The sequence below is a fragment of the Thermobia domestica genome, chromosome 12, assembly GCF_964235325.1.
Source record: "Thermobia domestica chromosome 12, izTheDome1.hap1.1, whole genome shotgun sequence".
Lineage (NCBI taxonomy): Eukaryota > Metazoa > Arthropoda > Insecta > Zygentoma > Lepismatidae > Thermobia > Thermobia domestica.
This window is the reverse complement of record NC_137465.1, coordinates 122,010,120-122,023,811: the sequence shown is the minus strand read 5'-3', so window position 1 is coordinate 122,023,811 and position 13,692 is coordinate 122,010,120. Positions and strand designations below refer to the sequence as shown.

At 35.9% G+C, this 13,692-nt stretch overlaps 1 protein-coding gene across 5 annotated transcripts in view; it reads right to left on the bottom strand.

The window, feature by feature from the left end:
• The window catches only part of LOC145666615 (uncharacterized), a 117,271-nt gene that overhangs the window by 46,364 nt on the left and 57,215 nt on the right, over nt 1–13,692 (bottom strand). For all 5 annotated transcript variants that reach the window (XM_081734047.1, XM_081734050.1, XM_081734049.1 and 2 more), the window contains one exon: nt 6,153–6,300. In XM_081734047.1, the coding sequence (XP_081590173.1) occupies nt 6,153–6,300 (148 nt within the window). The remainder of the gene's footprint in view (nt 1–6,152; nt 6,301–13,692) is intronic.

Sequence of the window (13,692 nt, the reverse complement as noted above, 5' to 3'; positions counted from 1 at the left end):
ACCACTTGTGAGGGTGGGTTAGTGTGTGAGGAGCATTGTTTTGTTTTTCATTGTACTAAAATTTTTATTGATAATTCTTCACTATCAGAAAACGAGAGTTATTTAGAGGTAGGGGATTTACTCATTAGATACTTTTATTCTTTAAGTTACCAAGTTTGCAAATCTCCGTGGTTATTGTGCCAACTGATAGTCTTTGGTGGTGAAACATGTACAAACAGACTCTTTTCAGAAGACACCAGCGGAGAAGAATGGATTCAGTGTGTGTCCTGTGAGGACTGAGCAGACATAGAACGTGGCGGTCTGGAAGGGGACATTTACTTCTGTGATTATTGCCATTGATTTGGACTCAATGTGTATTCCATAGCAATATTCCCTCTTAATTTTTACTTACAAAATACCCATACATGTGTAGACTATTTAGACTACTGTAAATTGTGCCTAAAGATAAGATAAGACTATATCTATCAGCACTTATTTCTACTTTTAGAAAGCAAAGTATGGTGCAGATCTAATAGTATCTTACAAGTAAACCTACTATTATGCCTAATAGAACTTGTACAAGGATACAAAATACAAATTCGAAATACAAGATATCTTCTTTTCATTTTGCAACATAATAATTTTTTGAAGGTATGTCGGTTTTGCGGCCTGGTTTCTAAAAATATGATTTCGGAGACAATTGAACAAATCGTCATAGTCGTGGCAATATATGGCAATTTTTAAAACTTACTACATAATTTTATTAACTACTGTTGCTAGTTTAAAGAAATATATTTACTTCGTAATTCCGGTCCTTCAGTTCACTTTACGAGGCGAAAACAAAATTGTATGTCAGTTTTGGTCCTTTTCCTCTACTTATTTATTTATTCCTTGGCGCTACAATCCAATGTAAACTTTGGCCTCATCAACAAGAAGCCTCAATTTCCTCTAACTTTAACGATCATCGTCGACTCCCTCACTTTCATCTGCTTTATGTTGACTATTGCATATACACCCTTTCTTTAATTTTTGTCATTATTAATATTTATTGCTGCGTTGCTCATTCTCTGTACATGGCTCAACCACCTAACTATTTGGCTTTTAATAAAATGCACTATATTTTGTTCCTTGATAGTTATATCCAGATCACGGTTATATCGTTCTCTCCACATGTTCCCCTTTCCTGATCGACCCATAAATTTTGTGTGGTAATTTCCTTTCAAAGTTTCCAAACTTTCAGTATCAGTAGTTAGGGTCCACGTTTCTGAAGTTGCAACTAACCACTAATGTTTTTCAAACTCACAGTTCTTTGTTCTTCAATATAGATCTGTTCTCAAATATTTGGAGGTCAGCATAATATACCCTATTTCTTGCTCGATTCCCTCTTGTATAAGTGGCCATTTAATTTTCGCGGTCTATCCAATTTCGCAATAAGTGAAACTTCTGATTTCTTGAAACACTTTTTGGTCTATTTTCAGTCTGTGATGTTTTCTTCTGGCTTCAGATGTTTTGCTTCATTTTCATTTATTCTTCACCTGATACTTTTCTTCTACATTTAGCAACTCTGCGAAATGCCGGCTTATTGTTTTAGAATTCCTTTATCCTGGATCTGCAATTTATTGTCTTTATTTCCTATCATTTTCAGCTAGATTCTTTTTTCTTTGTTAGTTTATCAACTGTGTTATAAAATTTTCACTTTTCATTTTGTTCATTTAGCTGTCCTATTTCTTCAATCTGCTTCTTTGTGTTTTCTTTCTTCTTTTTATAAAGTCTATTCGCTTGTCGCCTTAATTCTTGGTATCTTGCGCAGCTCTATCTAGTTTTTTCAATCTTTTTCTTCCGGCCTCATTTGTATATTTTTACATTTTTGATCAAATCGGTCTTCGTTCGTTAGTGTTCCGCTCTTTCCTATTGTTTCCTCTGCTGTTTCTTCAATCGCGTTCTTTGTTACTTTCTTCCATTCATTATCTACCGGCAGATTATCACCATTATCTATTTTACATTATACTATTATTTAGTTTGGCTGTTTGTTTACTTAAGTATTCCTCTTTTACTATTACTTCTTTCAGTTATTAGTATTTCCTTGTTTTCTTCTTACTTACTTCCTTGCTCTTTGCTATCCTATCCCGAATTATTACTTTTATTAGGTAATGGTCAATTTCACAGTTTGGTTCTAGGCAACTCCTAATGTTGATCATCGATAATCAGGGTGTCTACTAAATGTTCATTTTCAAATTCCAGGTTTTTTCAAGGTTTTCAAGGTTTATTTTTCCTTTTTTTCCAGGTCTATTCAGTAGAGTGACATTTATTGTAACACGTATAAGTTAATGCAATTTTATATAGTTCTTAACAAAAACTGGTTATAATTAGAGAATGCATATGGCAAGTGATAGTTTCTTTAAGTGACAAGATGAAAAGAAAAAAACTGATTGAAATGTAGGTTCTCAAAACATTTTACACAAGAAAATGTTTAATTAAAATATCCACTACCAGAAGGCCGGTTGAGAAAAATGTGCAGTAGCTTTAAATATCCTTATGTAGGAATACTATACAGGGTTAATTAAACCGACAAACTTCGGGAAATGATTCTCGGCACCCAAACAAGAAAAAAAAGTCCTTTTAACTCTTCTCCAGGGCGCATAGTTTCCGAGCTAAAAGGTGCCGAAAATGTGGAAAAATGAACTTCCGACACCTGCATTTCCAAAATTATCCAAAGTAGAGAGTGCTGCTTAAAATCTCACAAAGGAAGTCATATGTTCAGAACAGATAAGACTTCCTTAAAGAGATATTAAGCTGCACTCCCTGCGTTGGATAGGTTTAGAAATATAGGCATCGGAAGTTCATTTTTCCACACTTTCGGCACCTTGTAGCTCGAAAACTATGTACCGTGGAGAAAAATTAGAGGAATTTTTTTCTTGTGTCGGATTCGTGAATCACCTCCCGAAGTTTATCGGTTTAGTTAAGGTTCACCCTGTATAATAGTAAATTTCCGTCAAAAACATTACTTCAAATAAACTAATATTATAGTAGTAGCACGTGAGTGTTGATGAACAATGACAAAAATGGCGGGAAAATAGCTTACTCACCGCTAAGTTATGGGATAAAATACCACAAGAGTATTTTACTACAAGCACACCCTTTAAAGTACTCTTGTGGTATTTTATGCTAAGTACTGGTAGGACTTAGCGGTGATTAAGCTATTTTCCCGCCATTTTTGTCAAACTAGTATTAGTTTAAAAGTAAAAAGAAAATGATCATATATAATACAAATTCTTGACGCAAAGTAGTCTATATTGTTAAACGTTACTGCACATTCTTCTTGGATGGGGACTGGTCATCAGTTACATTTAAAAATTTATTGTAACATGAAAGTTTAAAAAACTGAAAAAAAATATGGAACCACACACATTATATGAACAATTATAGAAAACAGCTTTCACAGTGAGCAGTTTTTTACATTTAACTTCTAGAATTCAACATCCCTTTTAACTTTTTCGTCTGTTCTTCCAACGCATCTACTTCTGCTTCGGCGTCAGTTAGTATTCTTTTCTTCTTTAATTCCAACTCTTATTTTCTTCCTAATGTTTCTTTTCTCAAGCTACTCTGTCTTCTTTTTCACCGCGGTCTTTCAGATATTCATTTCTTCTGCTTGATGCATTCCTCACATACTGGATCATACCCTTTGTGATATTCATGCCACCAGCAACACGTACACCATTCAACACACTTCTCTGGGCAATCAAGCACTCCTCTTGGAGATTTCCAACAATGCACTCTTTGTTAATGGAGAAACTCCTTTCCATTGCTGCGTTGGTATGGAAAAGTACACATCTTATACATGAATGTTTTAAACGCATTGGAGACACCTTTACTTAACAGACTTCCATGGAGAAAAACGTCTAATCTGTCATTTTTGTAACTGAAATTTGACAGTTCTCGTGCTGTGTCTTGGTCTGAACAAAATTTTAAATATTCCCGTTTCACCATATCAGCATTTACAGGTGTTATTTGCTCCTTCTCGACAAATGTCTCCAGGGCGAGTGTGATACGTGATTCACGACGGGTTTCGTTGGTCATAGTTTCTGGAGACAAGCAATTTGCGGCTCTTGTTACACTGTATTTTAAAGGACATTTTAGCATAAGTTTTTTACATGTTCTTGCAAGAATCTTCTGCATTCTTTCTTAAAGTTCAATATATCAACATTCTTCACTCTTTTAAGCGATGTAATCGCAGAAAATCCAACATCAACTAGATTAAGTGATTTTAAGATGTCCTTATTAAAAAAAACTGACCTCAATAGATGTTTTTGATAAGTTTTAGCTACTTTTAAGACATCATCTTTCACGAAGCGGCTTAAACTACGAATCAACGTGTTTAGGTCATTCCATAGAAACGGTAGTAATGGACTGTCTGTCTGGTACTTAGTGAGGAATTCTTCTAGTTCTACAGATACGGACTGAAAGAACCCTAATCTAGCAGGCAACAGTACATCAGAGATGTGGGTTTTTGCTTTCAGACAAGTTTGATGTTTCAGGAGGTTTTGTTTTCACTGCATCAACATAAAATTTAAAGCACGAATCATAGTTATGGCACGGTTGATAACTAGAATTCTCCACCCACCTAATAGAACAAAACTTAAGAGGGAAAACTGCTGTTCCAGATGCTGCCATGAAATCTGCTCTTCTTGAAGGGAAGTCCTTGAATAAATAGTACAACGCTCTCAAAAACTCTGCCACATTCCAACCAGCTTTGGTATGCGCAGTCTTAAAAGCCCCATTAACAATATGTAAAGAGCACGTTCCTGTCTCCAAAAGCTGTGGACCTTCACCATTTTCTTCACTCAGATAGGCCTTCAAATCACTCAGAAATTTCAAGTTAACGTTGGGGCCATCAAGAGAAACCTAAAGTAACTTACAGATATCGAGACCCTTGTCCCTGAAAGTATTTATAAATGTACTTACCAAATCCTGGGCAGTACCATGTCCGAGGAATACTAATGCTAAATAACGTGTTAAAACTTTATTTCCGTCACTGTGCTAGAAACGAACTACTAAGTCCATTTGACTTTTCTGTGAGATAGTGTTTACGCTTTCGTCGAACGATACTGCAAAAAAAATCACAATTCACATTCACCGCCTGCACTCTGCTCACGTTTGTCTGTCTTTCTCAACTACATCTCCACTGAATAAGTTATTATTGGCTTTTAACTTACGCTGTAGTATATAACTTTCTTCTATTTTACAAAAATATACTTATTCCATACCAATCCCAAAAACAATATTTGAAAAATAATTTTAAAACTTCCAGGTTCCTCGTCCAATTCCAGGCTATTTCCAGGTTTTCAAGGTTTTCCAGGTCAGTAGACACCCTGATAATGCATGTCTTGCAAATGTAAACATATCTATTTTGTTGACTTCTTCTATTCTCAAATGAATTAATCTAGCGAACTCTTTTCCTATCTTGGTATTGGAGTTTACTGATCGCACTTCAAAAGTCTATTATAGACATTTTCCAAATTTATTTTATTTTATTATTATTATTATTATTTTTTTTTTTTTTTTAATTTTTTTTTTAACTGACACTGTCATCATGTTTTTCAACTCTTCTTCGAGGGTTAGTTTACATATGCTATCACTGACTGTTTCGAATTCTAATAGAATATTTCAGATTGTCTTATAAAACCTGTTCCAACCGGTCCACTGTATGATATAAAATAAATCAGCTTCCTATTTCGGCTAACCAATTCTACAATATCTCTCGTAATCTATTTATGACATCAAGTTTTTAAATCTCGTCATCAATTTCTCTCATTTTTCCTGGTTTTAGAATTGTTCTCATATTTCATGTAACCAGTTCCAGATCCTTATTCCTAGTCCATCTTTCCGTAATTCTACTACCCCGATGCTGCTCTCCAAATTTCATTTTTTTTTTCTTTCTTTTACTTTATTTTCGATATGAGGTTGTTAATCTCTCGCCCAACTTCCAACTCGGGAAACCAAGTAACTTTTCTTCCAAGGTTTTCTTTCCTTAGCCTTTGTAAATCCCTCAATGAACTGCAAGGCAGCATTATATAATATTAATTAAATGGATAAATTTCAAAGAAACTACATGCTACTACTAAAAAAAAAAAAGAAATTCAAAAAGTCATTCAATTTTACAGTACTACAATTACCTTTGTAGCGGGACCACATTCATGAGGAATAGAAATAAATTCCTCAATCATATCTCTTTTCTTACGGATTAGGTATTCCTCCACAGGTTTCAAGGAATTTAAAACAACAGGCAAGAACATAACCCTTAACATGTGCAATATATCGAGTCTAGAAAAAAGAAAGAAAAAAAGTGACTTTATAAACATGTATAATACAAAGTAAAATAAGAATCCAGTCAACTAATTGCTTAAAAAAATAATCATCCCTCTAACTTCAAGTTCCAAAAGAAGTAATCAAGATGACACAAGTGTATCATATATATATTAAACATCCGCCTTCTTTAGCCTGAAGGGCAAAACCGTTGGAACAAGAGTCTGTAACTTAGTCCAGTGCCTATAAATAAATAAATAAATAAATAAATAAATAAATAAAAATTGGAGATAAAAAGATGAAGCAAAACAATACTGTGGTTACACGAAACTTCTGGGCTACACGTCGCACTTTGTTCTTCTTCCAGTTTCCGATGATTCTTCCCCGTGTGAAGTCACTCAAATGTTGTCTCTAACACCTTAGTAGCTCTCTGATTGACACACACTGCCTCGTCCCTTTCATTCAACTGCTTCATGTTAGGGAAGCAGACTAATTCAGCAATACAGTCACGCTGACGTCACGCTATGCGTCTTGCTTCCTGTGCACGTGTGGAAGACCTCTCGCAACATCTGCCTGCTGGTTTCCATTCATTCCATCGACCACGCAATATTTTAAATTGCTTTATTGATCTAGTCCTTAAGAGTCTTTATCCCGACGAAATTAAAATACCGCTAATTTTACAGTAATTATGTGATATCTTCAAATAGATAAATTATAATCGAAATGTGGAACAAGAGCGCCCTAGACAATATTATTTTACATGAGAAACCGTTATCACGACTCACTTATCTCCTTTCGATTTCGAGCCATTTTGAAAATCGGCATTTATTTTCGCGTTTCTAAACAGCTGAAAACGGAAAGCCACTAGGTGACTTGTGATAACGGTACCTCACGCAAGATAATATTGTCTAGGGCGCTCTTGTTCCATATTTCAATTATCTTTTATTTACTTGAAGATATCACACAATTACTGTAAAATTAGTGGTATTTTAATTTCGCCGGGATGAAGACTCTTAAGATTTACCACACCAATGTATACTATATATAAATGAATGGATGTTCACCTAAACTTAGAACATACTGGACTTACAACTTGGAAACAGATACTATAGGGGTTAGAAACCTATAACATAGGATGAGAAGGGGAGTAACATGTAAAAATAAACTCTGGTAGACAGTAAAAAGGATCACACCCTTGAAGTATCAATTTCATCCGGTAGATGTCAACCACAGAAAGATATTTGCAGCCATCTAACGTCGCGATGTCCAACCTTCTACTACCTTCGTTTCATAATAGAAGATGGGATACGGATACCTACCGTTAGTCACCGTTACCCATTATAATGTTAACGGATTGTCTCCACCAACGAACTCGGACGAGATAACGGCTCTAGTTATCTATTGCAAAAAAATCAAAAATTTGATTTTGTTCGTTATCATATGGAGTAACGTACGGATTACAGTCACAGTTACACTTTAAGATATACGTTGATTAACTCTATTAACAATCACACGAGCTATCTATTCCAAAAAACAGAATTCAAAAACGCACTTTCGTTTAAGAGTTATCGTGTGAAGTACGGACAAATTAAAGTCACCGTTACCCGTTAAGATGTTAACGTATTGACTTCACTAACGACCTGGCCGAGATAATCGATTAAGCTATCTATTGCTAAAAAGAATGTTTAAAAACAGTTTCCGTTTAAGTGGTGCTATGTGGAGTAACGGACGATTTACTAACAACACAATCTTATAAGTGTAGCTTGTGTGATCCTAATAATCAAAAACGACCGACAATAATATCGAATCCATAATTTTCGGGATCGCTGAGATAAGAGTGTCACTTACGATGGCACTTAAGTCCAAGTTCAGCATGAGGAATGAGAAGGGTTTAGAAATAATATCAAAAATGATCAAGATTTGTATGGAATCCATACTTCCCGGGGTCGCTAAAGATGAATGATGACAGTGCTCATGAGATTTAAGCTAAGTTTAAGCAAGAACGGGCACGTCAGTTGACCCCAAGTGACAGGGACAACGGATTGTTTATCTATACATGCATCAGGTTGTCCAAAATGTATTGAGCTTTTGGATGTCAACACTCAGAGAACATTTACTATTATTTGAAACATTATGAAACCACATATGTACTATTTTGGTCAATAATTTTCTGCTGTTTTCCGCGACACCATAATTCTTTAGCTATAGAATTTCTGTGGATTCTACTATATATAAAAAAAAAAAGTGATACCTGGTTTCTACAGGGCTCTTTAAAAATTAACACTACTCAGAGAATTCTCTACAGACCGAAACAAATAATACTGCCAGATACGGGCTATACGGTGGATCCATTAATCCTTCTTAGCCAAGTTCTCTCAAGTTAGGACGAGTCGTTAAAGAGTATGCGGTACGGTGTTATAAGCGTGACATACGATACCTTTTCTGTTGACCACTTCTGGTCATTTCTTTTGAATTGCTAGATATACTTACGCTAATTGTCGACAGTACAAGTTCGAGTCTACCGTTTTGCTAGGGGTTAGCAGCTTGTGATGCACGATACCCTTCCATTCCCATCAAACGCACGGTATAACATTCCTGGACGTCAATGTGGGCTTTGCCGCAGACTGTAGAGCTACTCACTTCGACCACGATCTTGATCGTATACTGTTGTAGGTTATCCGCTTTTCGTCACTCATGATTAACCGCTTCAGAAAGTCTCGAAAATAGAAATTCAATGCGTTTCAGTAAAGACTCGAAAATAGAAATTCGGTCAAATAAACGTTTTTGGGTCAGGTCATGTGGCAGCCAAACGTTGACTTTTGCCAGAATATCATCCACCTTCGCTGTGACTGACATGCACCGCGAGGAGCATCTTGGACATCGAGATTTCCAGAACAAAAGCGACTGAACCATCTTTTGGCTGTTGCTTTTGATAGCGTATCTTGCCAATAAACAGCACAATTTCTTTACTGGCCTGCGCAACATTTGTGCCTTTATCGGAATTAAACTGTGGAACATAGTGCAATTTCGCGGAAAGTTCACTAATCTTCACGGTACATAACCTGTGACTTGGAACACAAATGACAACTGAATATTTTTTAGACACCCTGATGGACCATTTATTTTTAAAGCTTTTGTAGCTTTTAAACCAACTGGTAAAAATGGATGAAATTTTGCAACATGAAAATATCGATAGAGGAAATCGTTAGATACAATTCTCTGCAATTCACCGTGCAATTCGCATCGCAATTCGCAAGGCTACCCAATTCACCGTGTTGCCAACCAAACATAAAGTTGTAATTTTTAAATTGCAATATATTACGTTTTCACACACTTCAAATCTACATTTGAAACTAAAACTTAAAATACCACATTCACTATTCAGTGTTACAAACTAAAGACACTGCAGTAACACAAACATCCGACTCATCCAAGTCATGAAATTTGGTATTTAGGCGTGTTTTAGCGTTTATACAGCATTGTTATAAAGTTCTTGCTATAAAACAAATGTTATGCTTGTTATAAAGTTCTTGCTTTAAAAAAAAAAATGATATTGCAGTGAAATACATTTTAAATTGTGAGATGATCTGTAAATTTTTAGTTGGTAACACTATTACAATGATGAAGTTGACAACACTAGTGACAACAAAGGTCATGAAAATGGTGACGGTACAAGAGAGAGCACGTGTGCGTGTGCATGTGTGTGTGTGTGTTGGTATGTATGCAGAACTGAAATCAGATGTGTTAGTGCAGTGAAAATTTCAGACGTGTGTACAAAAATAAAGTACCTTCTGACGTTAGGAGTATAAAGAGTTGGCACAGCAAGTTTCTGGCTACCGGGAGTGTTTGTGATATATAAAGAAGTGGTCGGCCGCCATAAGCCCAAACACGGTGCGGACAGCCTGAAGAAAAGTCCAAGAAAATCGATTCTGTGGCGGTCGCTGGAGTTGGGAATTCCTCAGTCAACAACGTGCAAGATAATGCGTAAACATTTGAAAGCCAACCTGTACAAGATTAAATTGTGCATGAACTCACAGAAGGAGATCAAAATACGAGACTGCAGTTCTGTGAACAGATGCTGAAACGATTGAATGATGAAAGGGAACTCCTGCAGTTACTCATGTTCTCAGATGAAGCACCTTTCCATGTTTTAGGGAGGGTAAACAGGCACAACTGTCTTGTTTGGGGAACTGAAAATCCTCATGAATATGAAACGCACGAAAGAAACAGCCCGAAAGTGAATGTGTGGTGTCCCACATCAATGTGCCACCTCATAGGCCCGTTTTCCTTCGACGAAAACCTTCAAATGCTTACAAATTTTTCTGATGCCCAAATTGTTTAGGTTGGGAATCAAGGATCACATCTACTACCAGCAAGACGGAGCCCCCCCCCCCCCCCACACACACACACATTTTGCGCAAGTCGTCAGGGAATATCTTGACCATGAGCTACCTGGCAGGTGGACTGGGTATAGAGGTCCCACCCCTTGGTCCCTTAGGTCCTCCGATTTGCTACCGTGATTTTTGGTTTTGAGATCTTGTTAAGACACAGGTGTATGCAGAAAAACCAAAGGACTTGCAGGACGTGAAACGCAGTGGCGTAAATAAGGGCCCCGCAGACCCCGCATTGCGGGGGAGGCCAAGTCATCAAGGGGTCCTTAAATCGTGAAGTAGTACGTAGAGAAGGGGCCCCACTCCACTCTGTCTGCGGGGAGGCCCCCAAGCCTTTAGTTACCACTGCGTGAAAGCTAAGATTAGTGAAGTGATCTATGACATTTCTGACGACCCAGACGGAATAGCATTAACGGATTTTTGCCGGAGGTTGCATGAATGTATGGATGTTAACGGAGCCCAGCTAGAGGTGTGGCGATGATGGCGGCAGTATATGTATGCATGATGATACAAAATGTACGTCTCGATAAAGATTTTAACATTTATTTCACTGCAATATCATTATTCTTTTAAAAAAAGTTATAAGCATTTGTTTTACAGCAAGGACTTATAACAGCCCTGTACGTGTATATATATATATATATATATATCCCCTATCTAGAAGACGGGTAGAAAAAAAAAACAATGGTTTTGCAATTGTTACAATATGATGGCCATATGTCGAAATCCGTGAAGGTTAGATACATGAAATTTGTTATTTAGATTTTTCATTTAAAATAAATGAAGATGTGTTTCAAAGGTTTCTGATATTTTCCCCACAAGGAAAAACAACGATGGGAAGAAAAAAGGAGTCGGGGTTGCAAGTGTTAAAAATAATATGCCCATATATCGAAATCCCTTACGAATAGAGACATGTTAATAAAATAGTTATTTACGCGTTTTATGATGTTTCCCTTAGAAGGAAAGAAAAAAGAGTGAGGTTTTCAATTGTTATAATACGATGATTAAATCTCGAAATCCCTAGATTAGGGATATGAGAGATGCGAGGCTATAGATCGAGCAAATGCGGAAGTCTGGGTACGAAGCCCTCAGCTAGCCGAGGGCTAAAACATATATTTAAAGTACATAATTTCAGTGATGCATTTTTTCTCAATATTATGACACCTTTATTTTACTTTTATTGATTATCAGTTTTATTTCACAATAGTAATTTTTCATAATAATTCTTTAATTTTTCCCTTGCCCTTAATTTTATTCATTAGATTTTACATTAACTTTCGAAACTGTAGACAATCTTAATTGCATAGTAGTGAAAATCGCCAGTTTACGAGTTTAATTTTAATTAATTCATTTGGAAGTTAATTTTAAATTACGTTTTTCTCACAACTTTTAATCCATTAAATTTTTCTTTAATTTTCCAACCATACTGCTAAAGCCACCCATGATACTCGTGAAATGAAACAGATATAAAATGAAATCTTTAAGTTTTACATCCCACGTTTACGTAGGCTAGACTAAAGGAGACGGTGATAGTGAGAAATGAATGAAATGGTGGAATGAAGAAAGTGGGAGGAAACGTAAGAACCCCGAGAAGACCCATGCCCATAGTGTGTGTCCACCACAAAACTGACTTGGCGTGAGCTGGAATCGAACCTAGGACCTCATGGACCTAACACAAAGACTACAATACCGTAAGAGTAACAAATATTCTACGTTCAACCATTCCTTCAATATCCAGCTGCAGTAGAGATAATGATGAGAATCTAACGACAAAGAATATATTACAAGCAACTCAGCCATCACGTGAACATCTAGCATGTAACTGATAGGATTCTCTTTTAATATATTCAACCTAACATATACCCTGGAAACAATAATGAGAAAGTTCCGCCATAGATTATGAAATAATGCATATTTGCAGATGAAATTATAAAGATGAAGAACACATGCATCTCGCACAGAATAATAAAGAAAGGAATTGATACAAACTCTTCAATATCGACATTACTCTCTAAATTCAAATATGTAATAGATCGATGCTTCAGTGGATACTTGATTACTATCTTTAGTTGTTCATTCTTATTTTACGAACTATTAATTTATTCTACATTTTACATATGTTGATATTACACAATATGCAAGAAAAAAAAAACAATAACAAACATTAAGAAAGATTTTCTACAGATATTAGACCAGTTCCAACTTCGTTTGTCACTATTAATTGCACGAATGTTTCAAAACAACGCAAAAATATCATTACTACTATTGAGGCGATCACCGTACCTGCTTACTGCAAACAACTTGAAAATTTCTTCAACGAATAACTTACAGCTTATTCAATTATTTTGGCCTAGGTATATTTTGCCTAGTATCCGATTTCCTTATAGGGGGAAAAGTACATGCTATTGTGGTCAATTTGGTGTTTAAATAATATTGCAGTCATTGTTGATCAACAGAGCCCGGATGTTGTTGACCTAAAATTTTCTAAAAACTGACCTATAAAATGACACTAAAATTCCTGTAAAATGACCATAAAAATCACAAGAATTGACCTTAAAACTTGCGTTGTCTTAAACGTTTACTTCGTTAAACATTGACAGTTTTTAATATCCATTGAATTTTTAGTTAACATTTCTCGCTCATATTCAAAAAGTATTGTTTCACTTAGTTGCAGTCCATTGATCATTTATTTCTATTGATCAGTCCATTGTACGGCATTGTAAGTATTGAAAGGGTCAATTCACTCCTGAGTTGAAGCTAGGAAGCACTCAAACAATAAAAGTTCGCAAGTGTAGACTACATGAAAAAAATAGATAGAAACATGTTTAAAATCCTTGTACGCCTTCTAATCCATTTTTAGTTAGGTTATAGTTAAGGAGCCGTACTTCCCATTTAGGGAAGGACGAGAAACGCCATACTTTCAGGAATTATTCATTGACTATCTAGGATGTTAAAAAGTAAGTAATAGACTGAGTTCTTGCCCTTGTACTTAGGGTGTTTTTCTAGGAATATCTGTTTT